The sequence below is a fragment of the Oncorhynchus tshawytscha genome, unplaced genomic scaffold (assembly GCF_018296145.1).
Source record: "Oncorhynchus tshawytscha isolate Ot180627B unplaced genomic scaffold, Otsh_v2.0 Un_contig_11018_pilon_pilon, whole genome shotgun sequence".
Taxonomy (NCBI): domain Eukaryota; kingdom Metazoa; phylum Chordata; class Actinopteri; order Salmoniformes; family Salmonidae; genus Oncorhynchus; species Oncorhynchus tshawytscha.
The window spans coordinates 242,533-263,063 of record NW_024609768.1 but is presented as its reverse complement, the minus strand read 5'-3'; the positions used below and the strand labels follow the sequence as shown (position 1 = coordinate 263,063).

The 20,531-nt window shown below is 42.8% G+C and overlaps 2 protein-coding genes across 2 annotated transcripts in view; both read right to left on the bottom strand.

Annotated features, from left to right (window-relative positions):
• LOC112242185 (zinc finger protein 2-like) overlaps window positions 1-4,981 on the bottom strand; it is a 61,204-nt gene extending 56,223 nt beyond the window's left edge. The window contains exon 1 of the mRNA XM_042317781.1: window positions 4,823-4,981. The gene's annotated coding sequence lies outside the window, so the exon portion shown is untranslated. The remainder of the gene's footprint in view (window positions 1-4,822) is intronic.
• On the bottom strand, window positions 3,443-20,294 carry LOC112248001 (zinc finger and SCAN domain-containing protein 2). The gene is made up of 4 exons (XM_042317773.1): window positions 20,149-20,294; window positions 11,865-12,079; window positions 10,142-11,257; window positions 3,443-3,471 (listed from the first exon to the last, which is right to left on the bottom strand). The coding sequence occupies exons 2-4, from the start codon at window positions 12,061-12,063 to the stop codon at window positions 3,443-3,445; spliced, it is 1,344 nt and encodes a 447-aa protein (XP_042173707.1). The 5' UTR covers window positions 12,064-12,079; window positions 20,149-20,294.
• Window positions 20,295-20,531: the final 237 nt, after the last annotated feature.

Sequence of the window (20,531 nt, the reverse complement as noted above, 5' to 3'; positions counted from 1 at the left end):
TCGGAATGGCCGATTAATTAGGGCCGATTTCAAGTTTTCATAACAATCGGAAATCGGTATTTGTTTTTATACCTTTATTTAACTCGGCAAGTCAGTTAAGAACACATTCTTATTTTCAATAACGACCTAGGAACGGTGGGTTAGCTTTCTCGTTCAGGGGCAGAAGACAGATTTTCAACTTGTCGGCTCGGGGGATTCAATCTTGCAATCTTACAGTTAACTAGTCCAAAGCAATAACGACCTGCCTCTCTCTCGTTGCACTCCACAAGGAGACTGCCTGTTACGCGAATGCAGTAAGCCAAGGTAAGTTGCTAGCTAGCATTAAACTTATAAAAAGAATCAATCATAATCACTAGTTAACTACACATGGTTGATGATATTATCAGATATTATCTAGTGTGTCCTGCGTTGCATATAATCTGACTGAGCATACAAGCATACAAGTATCAACCTGAGCGGTGGTAGGCAGAAGCAGGCGCGGCGCGTAAACATGAATTCAAACAGTACTTTTGTGCGTTTTGCCAGCAGCGAAGTTGTGCGTCAAGCATTGCGCTGTTTATGACTTCAAGCCTATCAACTCCCGAGATGAGGCTGGTGTAACTGAAGTGAAATGGCTAGCTAGTAATAACTACAACCTAAAACTTCTTACCTGGGAATATTGAAGACTCATGTTAAAATGAACCACCAGGTTTCATATGTTCTCATGTTCTGAGCAAGGAACTTCAACGTTAGCTTTCTTACATAGCACATATTGCACTTTTACTTTCTTCTCAAACACTTTGTTTTGCATTATTTAAACCAAATTGAACATGTTTCATTATTTACTTGAGGCTAAATTGATTTTATTAATGTTAATCGGTATTGGCTTTTTTGGTCCTCCAATAATCAGTATCGGTGTTGAAAAATCATAATCGGTCAACCTCTAGTCCAAACACACCAACACAGTGGTGACGAGGGCACGACCATACCTCTCCCCCCTCAGGAGGTTGAAAAGATTTGGCATGAGGCCCTCAGATCTTCAAAAAGTTCTACAGCTGCACCACTGAGAGCATCTTTACTGGCTGCATCACCGCTTGGTATGGCAACTGCTTGGCATCCGACCGCAAGGCACTACAAAGGGTAGTGCATCTGACCCAGTATATCACTGGGGCCGAAGCTTCCTGCCATCCAGGACCTCTATACCAGGCGGTGTCAGAGGAAGGTCCTAAAAATTGTCAAAGACTCCAGCCACCCAGGTCATCTCTGCTACCGCATGGCCAGCGGTAGCAGAGATGACTTGGGTGGCTGGAGTCTTTGAACTCAGTGGACTTGGAGACTAGAAGTGTTCCTGGGGGTGTAAACTCAGTGGACTTGGAGACTAGAAGTGTTCCTGGGGGTGTAAACTCAGTGGACTTGGAAACTAGAAGTGTTCCTGGGGGTGTAAACTCAGTGGACTTGGAGACTAGAAGTGTTCCTGAGTAGAATGGACCTTTTACTGCAGCACAACATACACAAGATAAGAGTACACACAAACATTGTTGACCATTTAGGATTCAAATAAACAAAAACTTATTATCTTATATAAAATATGTAATTATTCTTTGTATGATAAGTATAAAATGTATCGATAATTCAGCACTAAATATTCATTTATAAAGTATACACAGAGAGGAAGAGAGGCCCAACTCGGCTGCAAATCTGTCTCCCTCCAGCAGGGGGCGTTTTCTTGTTGTTTCACCCACCAAGCAGGGAGTTTTGTATGGAGGTCAATGAGAGTGAGTCGAATTTGGTCAACAACAAAAGCAATGACTTAATTGCTACACTAGATGAATTTGATCAAATAAAAGTTTCGTAATGCTTAAGTCGTTATGACTGTACTGATATAAAACTAGGACACGTGACATTCGGGACACGCTACTTTTAGGAGAAAAAAAAAATGCTTGAGATGGCTATGCATATTCATAGCATGAGGCTAGTAGCATAGCATATCTCTCCATTGAATACAGGCAGTTGATCTCAACAACCTTCATCAAATATTCAAAAACGGATTACAATAATGAGATGAGGCCACCAGTTCAGAGAGCAAGACAGACGCTTTGTGGACAACCACTCCCATTATTAGGGCGGAGAGACATGCATCCTCTTCAGTTTATCCATAATGTTTGGTAAACATGATGGGACTCTTATTCTGAAGGATTCCAAAAGATCCAATGACAACAACCGATCCAAGAAGTGAGTAAGACGGAAAAGGCGACTGTGCTTGAATCTGAAAGTGTGACAAGTGAAGTGTGTGATAACGAATGGAAACTAGTGAAATCAAAGAATTTTCACTTCAAAAAATATTCAAAAACGGATTACAATAATGAGATGAGGCCACCAGTTCAGAGAGCAAGACAAGACGCTTTGAGGACAACCACTCCCATTATTAGGGCGGAGAGACATGCATCCTCTTCAGTTTATCCATAATGTTTGGTAAACATGACGGGACTCTTATTCTGAAGGATTCCATAATGTTTGGTATACATAACAGGACTCTTATTCTGAAGGATTCCAAAAGATCCAATGACAAGAACCGATCCAAGAAGTGAGTAAGACGGAAAAGGCTTGTGCTCTGAAAGTGTGACAAGTGAGTAAGTGTGATAACGAATGGAAACTAGTGAAATCAAAGAATGGAAACAAAAACGTCCCAAAGTTGTAGAAGAAGACAAGGACCGGTCCAATAACGCATTTCTTATCGGACTGCATTGTTTTGGACAAGGAGGTTCATTTGGGAAATCCATTTGTAATACCGAGGACTGTGAAGAAAGCAGTGGGAAAGGTGAACCTACGTCAGAAGTAACCTGTATTGATCTTCGGAGTCTGCCAAAGTAGTTATAGCTGACGAGTCCCAGGATTGGTCAGTGCACGTCACCTGACCCGTGAATGGAAGGAAGGGGAAAAGCCTGTGGATATTATTGTTGTTTGAGGAGACTCTACCTGAACATGTGAAGCTTGGATATGTGAGATAACCGGTAAGAGCAACTTGGTTTACATACTCATCTCATATGTATATACTGTACTCGATATCATCTACTGCATCTTGCCTATGCTGCTCTGTACCATCACTCATTCATATATCCTTATGTACATATTCTTTATCCCCTTACACTGTGTATAAGGTAGTAGTTTTTTTGGAATTGTTAGTTAGATTACTTGTTCGTTATTACTGCATTGTCGGAACTAGAAGCACAAGCATTTCGCTACACTCGCATTAACATCTGCTAACCATGTGTATGTGACAAATAAAATTTGATTTGATTTTGATTTGATGTCCAAACCATTACAGTCGGGGGGAATTGTAAAGGATATGATCAAATGTTTGCAGATGGGAGAAGTATGATATTGAAGAATCTGTGAATGGAAAATGTTGCAATTGTGGTGGGGTTCATACTTCCGTGAGTGCCCTGTTAGGGAGGTCGAGGTGTCAAGGATCAGGGCTGTGCAGCAGATCTCCTATGTGGAGGCAGAGAAGAGAGTCGAAGGGGGAAGAGTGTCGAAGATATGGCAGGGGGAGGCATTGCAACCAGTCCTCCGTTACATCTTGATGTGTCATGTCATGGACTAACGTACAGCACGCATAAAGCAACTATTTCTGTCTTACAATCTCTCTCCACCAGGTGTAGCACTTCTCTCATCCTTTAAAAACAAGAAATGGACAGTGACGGGGTAAGGGGGATACCTAGTAATTTTTTCCACAACTACCTCATCATTGCATGCGATCATCATTCTCAAAGCCGCTGTTTACTTCTAAGATCACTTTAGCGCCGCCCTAAAAACCCGATTCAAATTCGACACAAACCTTCAAATAGGTATGTAATGACACATTATATAAACTCTTTATAGTGTTTTATTTACATTTTAGAGGCGATAAGGTGATAAGTTGGACAGAAATCGAGTGAAAAAAGCAATTTTCCCACAAGACATCTGTCCTCACCCATTAGTTTCGCTTCCCCACCCGCCATTTTTTTTAAAACCAGACGGGGCTCATTGCCTGCTTGAATTATGCAGAAACGGGCAGTGTTTAGGTCATGCAATTGATTTTGTTGGAAAGGGGAGGAATTGTGCTTTACAATGGTATTGCAAATACAGTTGATCTGGAAGTATTACGTTTTTGGGGAGCTAAAATAAGGGCAATTGTACAGACCAAGGCGATGTACGAGTTTACGTTACTGACCTCGCCTTCTTGATGATAGCGGGATGAACAATGCGTTTGCCTTGCGTTGCAGTGCGTTCTGTGTGGTGCATACGTTGAATTTATCTAAAGTCACGCGTAGGTGCATACGTGGACGGCTTGGCAGAAATTGTAGCTGAAGGTTGAATTTTTGTTGCACAAATATCCAGATGATGCTGCGTACCATTTTGCGCAATGACACTGTAGGTTTGTTCAAGGGATTAACTGTTTGCATAAACCGGTAGCCGGGAAGTTTAGCAACGGTTAGTCATAATATTGCGGTTTAGCTACCTAGATATGTTGTATAACTAACCTATCTGTGGCTAAACAAATGAGCAGCCGGTTAGCTATTTCCTCGGTACAGTCATTTTACTCACGATGAGTCGGCAGCTGGCTAACTATGAAATAAAAGTCACACTTCAACCGTGACCCTGAAATAAAGTTAGCATGTTAGCTAGCTACACAAACGGGTTTTGACGGGAGATGTGTTGCTAACTGGCTAACAGCTAACTAGCTGGGGAACAACAAAACCAGGCCGCGGAAACCAGTGCGGTTTCATCCTGGAATGTGTTGGTTTACAGACCGTGTTACAAGCATCATTAAAACAAACAATAATCATTAGCAATAGGTTACCTGGAACTGATTTCCTGTTTGGCTGAAAATAACTTGAGGAAATGGTGAGGTCTCGTAGAGCAAGAGGGAAAAATGTGTCCACTTTCCGAGTGAGTTTGGTCTGGATTATGAGATGCGGCAGGAAATGTTCGTGAGCGTCGTATCAGCGTAGTGTTTGTGCATGTTTTACCGGCCTCCGACGGAAAGTCAGGCAAAACAAACGAAAATAGATTTCTCAACCAAAACAAGACAGCTGTCATTACATTATATTTCTATCTGCAGTGTGATGTTATATTATTTCAACAGTGTACAGCATCTGTTATCCTTCATGTTACTATACTGACTTGTCATCGATAAATACAATCTACCAACATAATACACTTTCAACGAAGGAGAGGCATTAGACAGTAGACATGAAGTGCCATTTAGTGCATTGAAAGGCTGGTCATGGCTCACCACAGCATCCTTCCGGATACCGTAGACCAGGCATTAAAAATGTGATTCACATTAATAAACAGTCCATTTATATTTTCCAACGGGGCTATACATTTGGGTGAGTTTTTTTTCTAGCCTGAATAGCCTCGTTTCACTGCCAAAAATAAAATTAAACCATCTAGTGTTCAGCGAAATAACAAAATGGTCAAATACAAAATGTCAAATAATTACCATCCAATCACATTAACCGTTACTCTCTCGAGGGATTTGCACTAACGGTTTGTGTGTAGCAAACGTAGTTGCTGCTCATGTTGGTATCCGTACTGATGGCACAAAAGCCATGACAGGGAGACATAGGAGTGGTAACGCGCGTGCAAGCAGTTGCTCCCGACCCCACTTGGGTTTACTGCAGCATCCACCGCAGCTTGAAAGACGTGACACTACAGTGAAAATGGTGAACTTATTAAAGCAAGGCCCCTGAACTCGTATTTTCTGCACTACGTTAAGGATATGAGCAGCGACCATGTAACGCTTTTACAACATACAGAAGAAGTGCGCTGGTTATCAACGGGCAAAGTGTTGACACGTTTATTTGAATTGAGAGATGAGTTTAACGTTTTTACTGACCATAATCACTTGTCTGACCTCTTGCATGATGAGTTTCTCACACGACTGGCCTGTCTGGGAGATGTTTTTTCTCACCTGAATGATCTGAATCTAGGATTACAGGGACTCTACGCAACTATATTCAACGTGCGGGACTAAATCAAGGCTATGATTAAGAAGTTGGAGCTCTTCTCCGTCTGCATTAACAAGGACAACACAGGTCTTTCGATCATTGTATGATTTTTTGTGTGCAAATGAACAAGCTTACAGACAACGCCAAATGTGATATAGGGAAGCACCGGAGTAAGTTGGGTGCACAATTATGCAGGTACTTTACCGAAACGGATGACACAAACTGGATTCATTATCCCATTCATTGCCTGCCTCCAGTCTACTTACCGATATCTGAACAAGAGAGCCTCATCAAAATTGCAGTAAGCGGTTCTGTGAAAATTGAATTTAAAATCAGAAGGCACTGCCAGATTTCCCTGCCTAGGCAAACCGCACTGTTAAGACACTGATGCCCTTTGCAACCACGTACCTATGTGAGAGTGGATTCTCGGCCCTCACGAGCACGATAACTAAATACAGGCACAGACTGTGTGTGGAAAATGATTTTAAGACTGTGACTCTCTCCAATACAACCCAACATTGCATCCTTTCAAGCACACCCTTCTCATTAATCTGTGGTGAGTTACAATTTTCGATGAACAAATAAAGTTTTCTATGTGAGATGGCTAAATAAAGCACAACATTATTGATGATTATTATTTGTGCCCTGGTACTATAACAGCCACGAGCCGGGTTGTGACAAACTCATTCTTATGTTTAATAAATGTATCGTATAGTGTGTGTGTGTGGCAGGCTTACAATGATTTGAGAGTTTGAAAAACATTTGAGACTGCGCTGACCCTGGTGTTATACAAATAAGGTAAATGTATAGGTATATGTAAGATAGTTAAATAAACAGTAAAATGATTGATTATTATTTGTACCCTGGTCCTATAAGAGCTCTTTGTCACTTCCCACAAGCCGGGTTGTGAAGAAAAAAACACTCATTAGGGTAGCCTAGTGGTTAGAGCATTGGACTAGTAACCGGAAGGTTGCAAGTTCAAACCCCTGAGCTGACAAGGTACAAATCTGTCGTTCTGCCCCTGAACAGGCAGTTGAACCCACTGTTCCTAGGCTGTCATTGAAAATAAGAATTTGTTCTTAACTGACTTGCCTAGTTAAATAAAGGTTAAAAAAAAATAATAATAATAAAATGTATAGTGTACAGGCATATAATGATGGCAAAAAACTACACTTGAGTGAGCTGACCCTGGTGCTAGAGGGGGTACACGCAGCTGGAGGTTGAATGTTTGAAGGGGTACAGGACTATGAAAAGTTTGGAAACCACTGCCCTAGACCCACTCTAATTTGCACACCGCCCCAACAGATCCACAGATTACGCAATCTCAATCGCACTCCACACTGCCCTTCCCACCTGGACAAAAGGAACACCTATGTGAGAATGCTATTCATTGACTACAGCTCAGCGATCAACACCGTAATGCCCACAAAGCTCATCACTAAGCTAAGGACCCTGGGACTGAACATCTCCCTCTGCAACTGGATCCTGGTCTTCCTGACGGGCCGCCCCCTGGTGGTAAGGGCAGGCAACAACACGTCTGCCATGCTGATCCTCAACACTGGGGACCCTAATGGGGTGTGTAATTAGTTCCCTCCTGTACTCCCTGTTCACCCACGACTGCGTGGCCAAGCACAACTCCAACACATCATTAAGTTTGCTGACGACACAACAGTGGTAGGCCTGATCACCGACAATAGCCTATAGTGAGGTGGTCAGAGAACTGTCAGTGTGGTCCCAAGACAACAACCTCTCCCTCAATGTGAGCAAGACAAAGGAGCTGATCGTGGACTACATGAAAAGCGGGCCCAACAGGCCCCCATTAACATCAATGCGGCTGTAGTGGAGCGGGTCGAGAGTTTCAAATTCCTGGGCGTCAACATGACCAACGAACTATCAGTGTCCAAACACACCAAGACAGTCGTGAAGAGGGCACATCCAAACCTTTTCCCCCATTCAGGAGACTGGAAAGATTTGGCATGGGTGCCCTGATCCTCAAAAAGTTCTACAGCTGCACCATGGAGAGCATCCTGACTGACTGCATCGCCGCCTGGTATGGCAATTGCTCGGCGCTACAGAGGGTAGTGTGTACAGCCCAGTACATCACTGGGGCCAAGCTTCCTGCAATCCAGGACCTATATACTAGGCGTGTCAGAGGAAAGCCCATAAAATTGTAAGAGACTTCGTCACCCAGGTCATAGACTGTTTTCTCTGCTACCGCACGACAAGCAGTACTGGAGGGCCAAGTCTAGGACAAAAAGGCTCCTTAATAGCTTCTAACCCCAAGCCATAAGACTGCTGAACAATTCATCAAATGGCCACCGGACTATTACATTGTTCGGGTAGATTAGGGCCTAATTAATTTATTTCATTTTTTTAAAACCGATTTCCTTATATGAACGGTAACTCAGTAAAATCTTAGAAATAGTTGCATGTTGCGTTAATATTTCTCCCCCCAGTATAAATACAAAATGCAAGCAGAAATAAACATTAATCAGTTATAAGGTCCTCAATCAGCTTTCTGAATGACCCCTTAGCAGCATCAAAACATCACATTTAACAACATTTTGAAAATTGTTCCACAAATAAGGTGCAAGAAGACTAAAAGCTGATGTACCGAACTCAGTAGAGACCAAAGTAGTTTCCAGAGTCAACCATCCCTGAGACCGGATGTGGTCAACAGGTTAGCTACGGTGAGACTTTTTGTAAAAGGGCTTTATAAATTAAAACATAGCAATTTATTTACCTATGTGGCAAAGGGCCAACCATACATCTGGTAGAGAATGCAGTGATGACATCACAGAGGGCCAACAAACTTGCTGGTAGAGAATGCAGTGGTGACATCACAGCGGGCCAACCAACTTTCTGGTAGAGAATGCAGTGGTGACAGAGGGCCAACCAACTTTCTGGTAGAGAATGCAGTGGTGACATCACAGGGGCCAACCAACTTTCTGGTAGAGAATGCAGTGGTGACATCACAGTGGGCCAACCAACTTACAGGTGAGAATGCAGTGGTGAGTTCTAAAACTGTCTCCCGTAATAAAGAGCATTGCACTATGATAAACTGCATCTAACTGCTTTAATGAAGCTGTGTTCATATACAGCCAATTCAGAAAGGATTCAGACCCCTTCACTTTTTACACATTGTTACATTAGTCTTATTCTAAAAATGGATTTAAAAAAAAAATAGTTTTCATCGTCACTTTTATATCCCATAATGACAAAGCAAAAACAGGTTTTTAGAAATTTTAGCAAATTTATTTAAAATAACACATTTACATAAGTATTCAGACCCTTTACTCAGTACTTTGTTGAAGCACCTTTGGCAGAGATTACAGCCTCAAGTCTTCTTGGGTAGGATGCTACAAGCTTGGCACACCTGTGTTTGGGGAATTTCTCCCATTCTTCTCTGCAGATCCTCTCAAGCTCTGTCAGGTTGGGTGGGGAGCGTCGCTGCACAGCTATTTTCAGGTCTCTCCAGAGATTTTCGATCGGGTTCAAGTCCGGGCTCTGGCTGGGCCACTCAAGGATATTCAGAGACTTGTCACGAAGCCACTCCTGGGTTGTCTTTGCTGTGTGCTTAGGGTCGTTGTCCTGTTGGAAGGTGAACCTTTGACCCAGTCTAAGGTCCTGAGCACTCTGGAGCAGGTTTTCATCAAGGATCTCTCTGTATTTTTCTCCGTTCATCTCTCCCTCGATCCTGACTAGTCTCCCAGTCCCGGCAGCTGAAAAACATCCCCACAGCATGATGCTGCCACCACCATGCTTCACCATGGGGATGGTGATGTGACGCTTGGCATTCAGGCCAAAGAGTTCAATCTTGTTTTCACCAGACCAGAGAATCTTGTTTCTCATGGTCTGAGAGTCCTTCAGGTGCCTTTTGGCAAACTCCAAGCGGGCTGTCATGTTCCTTTTACTGAGGATTGGCTTCCGTCTGGCCACTCTCCCATAAAGGCCTGATTGGTAGAGTGCTGCAGAGATGGGAGAACCTCCCAGAAGGACAACCATCTCCACAGAGGAACTCTGGAGCTTTGTCAGAGTGACCATCGGGTTCTTGGTCACCTCCCTGACCAAGGCCCTTCTCCCCAAATTGCTCAGTTTGGTCGGGCGGCCAGGTCTAGGAAGAGTCTTGGTGGTTCCAAACTTCTTCCATTTAATAATGATGGAGGCCACTGTGTTCTTGGGGACCTTCAATGCTGCAGAAATCTTTTGGTACCCCTCCCCAGATCTGTGCCTCGACACAATCCTGTCTCGGAGCTCTACGGACAATTCCTTCGACCTCGTGCCTTGTTTTTTGCTCCGACATGCACTGTCTACTACACCGCTATTGTCCTCCTTATCCTCACCTTCTTTCTTTTCTCCCTCCTCCTCTTGGACAATTACATTAAAAGCACAGGCAGGCTTCCCTCCAATGGATGTTCTCTCATGACTTTTAAGACTTCTTAGCTGAGTGAATCCCTCCCCACACAGAGAGCAGTGGTAAGGCTTCTCCCCTGTATGTACTCTTTTATGTGTACGGCTTCCAGAATGATTGATGAAGCTCTTCCCACATTTGGTGCAGTGGTACGGCTTCTCTCCACTATGTACCATCTCGTGTCTCGTGAGGTTGACTTTTACACTGAAACTCTTCCCACATGTGGCACTGTGGAATGGTTTCTCTCGAGTGTGTACACTCTGATGATTCTTTAGATTACCTGAGGAACTGAAACTCTTCCCACATTGAGGACAGGGGTAACGACCACAACCAGATAGTCTTGATGTATCTGGGACAACTACACCACTAGGTTCCTGCTGTTCACTCTTTTCCTTATCGATTTCCTTCTCCTCATCCTCCTCCTCCTCCTCCTCCTCTTTGACAATCACATTGAAAGTACAGGTAGGCTTCTTTCCACTGTGTGATTTCTTATGAGTTTTCAGGTCTCCTGCTCGATTGAAACACTTCCCACAAAGAGAGCAGTGGTAAGGTTTCTCCCATGTATGTAGTCGCTGGTGGTCCTTAAGGCTCCCTGAGTGATTGAAGCTCTTCCGACACGTGGTGCCATGGTAAGGCTTCTCTCCACTATGTACTCTCTCATGTCTCTTAAGGTTTACTTTCTCACTGAAACTCTTCCCACATGCCGAGCAGTCAAAAGGTTTCTCTCCAGTGTGTACTCTTTGATGATTCTTTAGATGAGTTGAGGAACTGAAACACTTTCCACATTGAGGACAGGGGTAACTCCCACAACCAGGCAGTCTTGATGCTGTGGAACTGGGCTTGTTGACTGAGTCTGGGTTGGGGATCTCTCCTGTAAGAATATGAACAGATATAGGATAAGAAACAGACAGAGAGAAACAAAGTATTTAAGTTGAATAATGCAGGATTCAGTCATTAGAATTAACAGAGTATTGAAATAAATACTTTGCAAGGGGCTTGTTGCATCACACATATATATAATACAATTGTTGAATTACGATGCATTGCACATTGGTCTGTAGCCATTTTTGTTTTGGCACTCGCCTTCCCTCTTACACATACAGAAGCCTGAGGGTTTATACTACAAAGCAGAATCAATGAGTTAGCCAGCTAACTTACCTAAATATTCTGAATTAGCATTTTATTCAACACCCAAAAACACATGTTTACATTTCTTAATGAACCAGAAAATCAATGCTATTACAAAAAGCAGAATCAATGAGTTAACCAGCCTAAATATTCATAAATAACTGTTTTTTGAAAGATATGATAGACATTGTCATGGTCTAATTAACTCAACAACCAAAAACCTAAGTTTACATTTCTTAATGAACCAGAAAACCAATAGCTATTTTGAGTTGTTTATCAAAGTTAGCTGACCAACTCATTGCTTTGTAGTTTACCTCTCTGAGCCAAAGAGGATGTTAGCCTGAATTTACCTGGGTCAACTGAGTCCCTGTCATCCTCTCGCCCTTCCTCCTCACCCTCATTGATTTCTCTCTCCTCCTCCTCCTCTTTGACAATCACATTGAATTCCACTGTTTGATTACAGTCCCCCAGCTTCACTAATAGCATCTCTGGATCCCGCTGTGAGCTTCTTTGGGCTGGAACACCCCATCCAGAACCCGGGCCAGACATGGTAAGTTGGGTAGATCTAAAAAAGAGGAGACCGAAAGAGTTCAGTGTGAGACTTTCAAACCTTTGATCGTGGTATAGCTCTGGAAAAGACAAACATGTATCTAAACGAGTTAAATGATGGAAAATGATTTAATCCGACTTCAGGGACACTAGATCACAATAGATAGATGTTTGCACGGAAGAGGTGGTTTTAAGTTAAAAAGGACCCCCAGAGGAAGTTGCCACCACTATTTTGATATAATTCCACTGAAAAAAATACCCACAGCATGATGCGGTCACCACGCTTCCCTGTAGGGATGGTACTGGCCAGGTGATGAGCGGTGGCTAGTTTCCTCCCGACATGACGCTTGGCATTCAGGCCAAATAGTTTAATTTTGGTTTCATCAGACCAGACAATCTGATTTGGTCAGAGTCCTTTAGGTGCCTTTTGGCAAACTCCAAGCGGGCTGTCATGTGCCTTTTACTGAGGAGTGGCTTTCATCTGGCCACTCTACCGGAAAGGCTTGATTGGTAGAGTGCTGCAGAGATGGGAGAACTTTCCAGAAGGACAACCATCTCCACAGAGGAACTCTGGAGGTCTGTCAGAGTGCCCATCAGGTTCTTGGTCACCTGGCTTAGCGGCCAGCTCTAGGAAGAGTCTTGGTGGTTCCAATCTTCTTCCATATTTTTAATAAATTGGCAAAAATATCTAAAAAAAACCCATGTTTTTGCTTTGTCATTAGGTCTGTAGTCTGTATGTCTGTAGTTTGAATGAGGCTGTAACGTAACAAAATGTGGAAATAGTCAGGGGGTCTGAATACTTTTGGAATGCACTGTATCATGGTGTACAATTAATCAATTATTAAATCAAACAGTGTGCTTAAAGCATCAGACAAGCTAAATTAATATAATTGATTTGATTAAAACACATAGGATGTGTCTATACATGGAAAAGTTAAATGAATAGGCAACTCTGGGTCGACCAAGATTTTTACTTTAAACAGTCATTTTAGTCGGAGACGGTCCTAGATTTCAGTTAAGTCACATTTTTATTTTATGAAGTTATTTCCGTTGGGTCCTAGTTCTTTAGGCTTTATCATGCCACTATATTCAACAGTTCTTTAGGCTTTATCATGCCACTATATTCAACAGTTCCTTAGGCTTTATCATGCCACTATATTCAACAGTTCCTTAGGCTTTATCATGCCACTATATTCAACAGTTCCTTAGGCTTTATCATGCCACTATATTCAACAGTTCCTTAGGCTTTATCATGCCACTATATTCAACAGTTCCTTAGGCTTTATCATGCCACTATATTCAACAGTTCCTTAGGCTTTATCATGCCACTATATTCAACAGTTCTTTAGGCTTTATCATGCCACTATATTCAACATGCTGTTTGTTTCGCTCTCTCTTTTGCACAGTGTTGCCAACAATTTCAGTGAGAATCGCTATTGGTCCCCGATGTAGCGTTTTCACCCCCTCCCCTTGTGCTTCTCTGCCTGTGTGCGCCGTTGCTGTGATTTCCGTTACACAGACAGCTTTCACAGCAGAACTGAGTGGGAAAAGTCGCTAAATGCTATCAAAATTAGGGATGCACGATATAGGTCGGTACGAGTATTGGAATCGGCCGATATTAGCTAAAAATGCCAACATCTGCCCGCTGTCTAGTTTAACGTTGACGTGCCATACCTATATAACGTAGGTAGATGACGTAATGACGCCACAACAAATAGAGAGCTACACGTGCAACACAGCATTCCTAACCTACTAGCCCACAATGTCCGCTGTGTGGATGGAGCAGTCAACAAGTCCAGCAGTCATTTGCAACATTAAGAACATTTCAGCGAGACAACTCAAAAGACTAAATCCATTAATGACAAGATAATGTAATTCATTGCCCTTAACAATCAACCATTCTCTGTCGTGGATGATGTTGGCTTTCCCCAACTGGTCAAGCACCGGTACCACACTACCAAGTAGGAGCTGTTTTTCAGATGTTGCCCACACTACCAAGTAGGAGCTGTTTTTCAGATGTTGCCCACACTACCAAGTAGGAGCTGTTTTTCAGATGTTGCCCACACTACCAAGTAGGAGCTGTTTTTCAGATGTTGCCCACACTACCAAGTAGGAGCTGTTTTTCAGATGTTGCCCACACTACCAAGTAGGAGCTGTTTTTCAGATGTTGCCCACACTACCAAGTAGGAGCTGTTTTTCAGATGTTGCCCACACTACCAAGTAGGAGCTGTTTTTCAGATGTTGCCCACACTACCAAGTAGGAGCTGTTTTTCAGATGTTGCCCACACTACCAAGTAGGAGCTGTTTTTCAGATGTTGCCCACACTACCAAGTAGGAGCTGTTTTTCAGATGTTGCCCACACTACCAAGTAGGAGCTGTTTTTCAGATGTTGCCCACACTACCAAGTAGGAGCTGTTTTTCAGATGTTGCCCACACTACCAAGTAGGAGCTGTTTTTCAGATGTTGCCCACACTACCAAGTAGGAGCTGTTTTTCAGATGTTGCCCACACTACCAAGTAGGAGCTGTTTTTCAGATGTTGCCCACACTACCAAGTAGGAGCTGTTTTTCAGATGTTGCCCACACTACCAAGTAGGAGCTGTTTTTCAGATGTTGCCCACACTACCAAGTAGGAGCTGTTTTTCAGATGTTGCCCACACTACCAAGTAGGAGCTGTTTTTCAGATGTTGCCCACACTACCAAGTAGGAGCTGTTTTTCAGATGTTGCCCACACTACCAAGTAGGAGCTGTTTTTCAGATGTTGCCCACACTACCAAGTAGGAGCTGTTTTTCAGATGTTGCCCACACTACCAAGTAGGAGCTGTTTTTCAGATGTTGCCCACACTACCAAGTAGGAGCTGTTTTTCAGATGTTGCCCACACTACCAAGTAGGAGCTGTTTTTCAGATGTTGCCCAGTAGGAGCTGTTTTTCAGATGTTGCCCACACTACCAAGTAGGAGCTGTTTTTCAGATGTTGCCCACACTACCAAGTAGGAGCTGTTTTTCAGATGTTGCCCACACTACCAAGTAGGAGCTGTTTTTCAGATGTTGCCCACACTACCAAGTAGGAGCTGTTTTTCAGATGTTGCCCACACTACCAAGTAGGAGCTGTTTTTCAGATGTTGCCCACACTACCAAGTAGGAGCTGTTTTTCAGATGTTGCCCACACTACCAAGTAGGAGCTGTTTTTCAGATGTTGCCCACACTACCAAGTAGGAGCTGTTTTTCAGATGTTGCCCACACTACCAAGTAGGAGCTGTTTTTCAGATGTTGCCCACACTACCAAGTAGGAGCTGTTTTTCAGATGTTGCCCACACTACCAAGTAGGAGCTGTTTTTCAGATGTTGCCCACACTACCAAGTAGGAGCTGTTTTTGATGTTGCCCACACTACCACGTCTAGCTGTTTTTCAGATGTTGCCCACACTACCAAGTAGGAGCTGTTTTTCAGATGTTGCCCACACTACCAAGTAGAGCTGTTTTTCAGATGTTGCCCACACTACCAAGTAGGAGCTGTTTTTCAGATGTTGCCCACACTGTAGGAGCTTTTTTCAGATGTTGCCCACACTACCAAGTAGGAGCTGTTTTTCAGATGTTGCCCACACTAGGTAGGAGCTGTTTTTCAGATGTTGCCCACACTACCAAGTAGGAGCTGTTTTTCAGATGTTGCCCACACTACCAAGTAGGAGCTGTTTTTCAGATGTTGCTTATTGTTGAAACACACGTCTATGAGCTACTTGCTAATGGGCATCACTGCCATTTGCTTCACGACAACATTTGGACCGGCGATGAGCGTTCTGAGTCTGACAGCAAAGGGGTCTACAAGGATTTCATACTGAGGAAAGCTGTATTGCATGCTCAAAAAATATGCTGTTTCTCATGCCTGCTCAAAAGAAATGCCAACAGAACGTGGGGTTAACTTGTAAAAGACCCGTACTTCTTTAACAAGGCATTCTCTCTGAGCCTCTTTACTGTGTCACCACCATGCTCGATGCTAGGTACAAGACCCGCTACTTCTTTAACAGGCATTCTCTCTGAGCCTCTTTACTGTGTCGCCACCATGCTCGATGCTAACAAGACCCGTTGACTTCCATGATGCAGAAATGTTAGACACAGCTGGACAAGATGTAAACAGACACAGTGACAGTGACGCACCGAGGAAGAGAGGCCACGGACTGACAGATCTGAAACTTTACTCCTTGACATGAAATCCTGGTTGAGAATTAAACAATTATTAACAAATGAACAACGAAACAGCACAGCAAGTAAGTGAAAGAAATAGGTTTTGATGATGTTTTAGTGGTAATGGGGACATGTGTAAATGCCCAAAAAATAACTTACTGTGTGCGTTTTATTTAACTACTCATAGTTCAAAGGCCGCAATTTAAAAAAAATTATATATATTTTTTTTTTTATAATCGGTATCGTTTTTTTTTAAAGGCAAGGAAAATATTGGATATTGTCCAAAAATGTAATCAAAACGATAGAAAACTTCCCAATGGCAGCCTAAAAAAAAGTAGCTGAATTTGTCGCTAGACTAAAATCAAGAAAAATAACGAGGGGTCAACAAACTAAATGCAGCAACAAAGTCCCTAACTTGCCAACAGCTTCCGCATCGCGCAGAACGTCATTGATATTCTGAAAAGTTGGGTCTAACAAGAAAAATTATTGGACCTTCCTGAGAACGTCTTGGTTCTGTTAACTGACTGACTGGGTCAATGGAGAGACAATGCTCTTGACAAATCAACCATCCCTTAAGCATGCCATATGCTTCCCAGTAGAAACTATTTGCCCTTATATTTTGATGACATTTTTGTTCGTTTTGGTGTTCGTATGTTTTTTTTTCTTCTTTTGACTGTTCGAGCGCACACAATTTTCTTGGGGCAAGCTGAAGTCTAGTATCCAAAGTCTACACCCCTGTCTGTGATTGGTCAACTGTAGGGAAGGTTTGTTGTCATTCAATGACAGACTCATTTTAATGCAAATTCAAATGAAATACTGCTCCAAACACTGTTAGATGTAAAATTGCACACCTAATACCTCAGTAAAAAAACTCAAATTAAACTTTGGGTCAAACTCTTTTATGGACACTTTTATATGCTATGTGCAATTTTATGTTTGTAGGCAAACGGACCCTGGTTTTATGAACACACAATCAATTATTTAATTTGCAATATTTATGTCAATATGAAACAACAAGTGGATTTAAGATGATTTCTCTTTAATATGACCTCTTATAATAAAATTGCTATAGTTAATTTGTACAAGTTTTGTTTGAGCTGCAAAAGTCAAATTGAAAACCATATTGGTATTGTTGAATTCGATTTTCATAATAGCAAGCTAGGACTGCTGGTTTGGTTAGCTAAACAAGCAAGTCTGTTTGGTTACCACAGCAACTACTGTAGCTATCTAGAAAAACTTGCTAGCTACTTCAGTGGATGTTGAACACATTTCTACCGGCAAATGGTGTTAAATTATAGCCGTGGTATGAAAGGGATAATCAACGCAGGGCTCTATGGGTTCTCTATGGGTTCTCTGGAAAATAAGTCAGTTTTATCAGTTCCCGAAAACACCTTCCACGTCACTCATTATTTTCCATAGACATAACCCTCGTTGATTATCCCTTAAGTACACCGCAGGTATGATGAGACCGATATTTTTACTGGTCTAATTACTTTGGTAACCAGTTTATAATAGCATAAGGTGTTTTTTTTTTTTTTACACCTTTATTTAACTAGGCAAGTCAGTTCTTATTTACAATGACGGCCAACACCGGCCAAACCCAGATGACGCTGGGCCAATTGTGCGACGCCCCGTGGGACTCCCAATCACGGACGATTGTGATACAGCTGGATTCGAACCAGGGTGTCTGTAGTTGCGTGTCTAGCACTGAGATGCAGTGCCTTGGATCACTGCGCCACTCCGGAGCCCATGGCCAAGGGCTGTGTCCAGGTAGCCGACTCCGACTCCCTGCGGTTGGAGCCGACTCCCTGCGGTTGGAGCCGACTCCCTGCGGTTGGAGCCGACTCCCTGCGGTTGGAGCCGACTCCTGCGGTTGGAGCCGACTCCCTGCGGTTGGAGCCGACTCCCTGCGGTTGGAGCCGACTCCCTGCGGTTGGAGCCGACTCCTGCTCGACTCCCAAAACACACTGAAATGGAAGCGCACACCACCTCATTATTTCAGTCCTACTAGGAAAACTACCTTTGCGTTCTAGCGGACTGACACGAGCTTGATACTGCCCATTTGCTCATCAACGTAGCCCATTAAAAAAGGACTAGGTGATGTGTAGGACTAGAATATTTCACTGATATCTGCCGTGCGCAGCCGAGACGGATCCCATGGGATGAATCTAATCCCAGCCCCCGTCGCCGCAGGAGGCCTTTTGGTAGGCCGTCGTTGTAAATAACAATTTGTACTTAACTGACTTGCTTAGTTAAATAAAGCACTCTACACCGATAAGATGATTATTTTCCATGTTTACAGCCCTATTCTGACAGGTATTACTAGAGACAAGGGTTCTCTAATTAGTATCCCAGAGGACTATTCACACAGGATTAAACTGACCCTTGTAATTCTAATATATATATTTAAATATTTATTTATTTAACACTGGAGTTACGACGGAAGCCTGGCGGGTTTTATTGTAGGCGTGAAGATGTTTCAACGTCACGTCTAGACGATAACAGGCTACACTGATAACTCATGCTTGGCTTCCAAATGTATAGGTCTCCCCATAATATTCAAATTGATGAAATGTAATCCTATTCATTATTGTAGCTGATCCATGGTAGATGTCCATGGATCAATACGTCTAATGCATATTTAGTGCAAATTAAACTGATGCATTTGGCAATGTTCAACTTCAATACACTGGCACCATGAAGAATAGCTTAACCAGTCATTGACAGCCTAATATATACTTTTGGTGAATTTATGATGCATTGCTAGACGAGACAGATAACCAAGATATAGCCTATGCGCACGGTTGTGTCTGCCCCGATGATCCTCTGTCTAACTCGCTGGCTCTTCATTCTCTTCACTATGAAAAACACTAGTGTGTCAATAGCCCCTACTTTAGTGAACTTGTGCAAATACAGTATTGCGATAGCCTACATCTTTTGATTACCAATGCATGGTTCTGGCTGTGCCCCCTCCCATCTCTTTCTCTCCCCCTCGCTCTTTCTTTGCTGTGAGTTTGTTTTCAAACTAGACTACAGCCAATAGTTTCCTTAAGGAGTTGATTCCTAGTGGAATCGAAGCTTAACAAGGAATAGATTCGACTCCCCACCACTATATCCAGGCACGCCACGTGGTGCATAAGAACAGTCCTTAGCTGTGGTATATTTGCCATATACCACACCTCCTCTGGCCTTATTGCATACGTATAAATGACGACTCTCTTATTCTGAAGGATTCCAAACAAAAACCGTGACCCGGAAGTATTTAGTTATTCTTCAAATTAAATTGTATTGTTCACACACATATTTATCAGATGTTATTTTTAGTGTAGCGAAACGCTTGTGTGCCTGTTTCACAGCGCCATTATTTTAGATAGAAACAATAAAATTACTACAAGTTATGTCGACATAACGTTATCATGCAAAATTAAGAAGTTGTGGAAAACGGTTCAGGGATTCGCTGTTTTCATAACAGATAGCAAGAGTTTAGCAACGGTTAACCCAGCCAATTTAGCTTCCTACAGTGGTTCAGATTAACGTTGCTGTTGTTATAAAGACATTTTGTTTTGCTATATGTGGCTAAACAATGAGCTGGCGGTTAGCTAGTTAGCCTATTCCTCGCCACAGTCAGTTTACTCACAATGAGACGACAGATGGCTCATTATGAAGTAAAAGTCACTTCAACCGTTACCCCGAAATGATGTTAGTTTGTTAGCTAGCTATCGACACAAACGGGTTGGACGGGAGATGTGTTACTAGCTAGCTAACGAGTGGCTAACAGCTAGCTAGCTGGGGAACAACAAAGCCAGGCCGCGGCAACCACTGCCGTTTAATCATCTAATGCGTTAGTTTTTACAGACCGTGTTACAAACTCACGTTTAACATGTTTTGGAAATTAGCAATAGGTTACCTTGAACTGATTTCCTGTAGCTAATTATTTAGCCGAGAAGAACTTGATGAAATGGCGACGGTCTCGTAGAGCAAACGGAAACATTCATACACTTCCGGAGTGCGTTTGGTCTGGTTGATGAGATGCGGCAGGAAATGTTCGTGAGCGTCGTATCAGCGTAGAGTCGTGCTTCTGGCGGAAATGCGTCGTGCTTCTGGCGGAAATGCGTCGTATCAGCGTAGAGTCGTGCTTCTGGCGGAAATGCGTCGTCTTCTTCGGTGTGGTTTAACGGCGTTTGGCATCCAATTCATGTTGCATTACCGCCACCATCTAGACTGGAGTAGAACTCCCTTAGTTTGTTTGAAAAAAAATACATGAACAAATACCCTACCATACACTAACTC

What these genes read in the sequence shown, in the direction of transcription:
- LOC112248001 (XM_042317773.1), bottom strand. Translation starts at nt 12,063, where the DNA reads ATGTCTGGCCCGGGTTCTGGATGGGGTGTTCCAGCCCAAAGAAGCTCA. An exon ending in CAGGGACTCAGTTGACCCAG is followed by an intron (nt 11,258 to 11,864) that starts GTAAATTCAGGC and finishes ATATTCTTACAG; the next exon opens with GAGAGATCCCCAACCCAGAC. An exon ending in GGTCCCCAAGAACACAGTGG is followed by an intron (nt 3,472 to 10,141) that starts CCTCCATCATTA and finishes GCCTCCACATAG; the next exon opens with GAGATCTGCTGCACAGCCCT.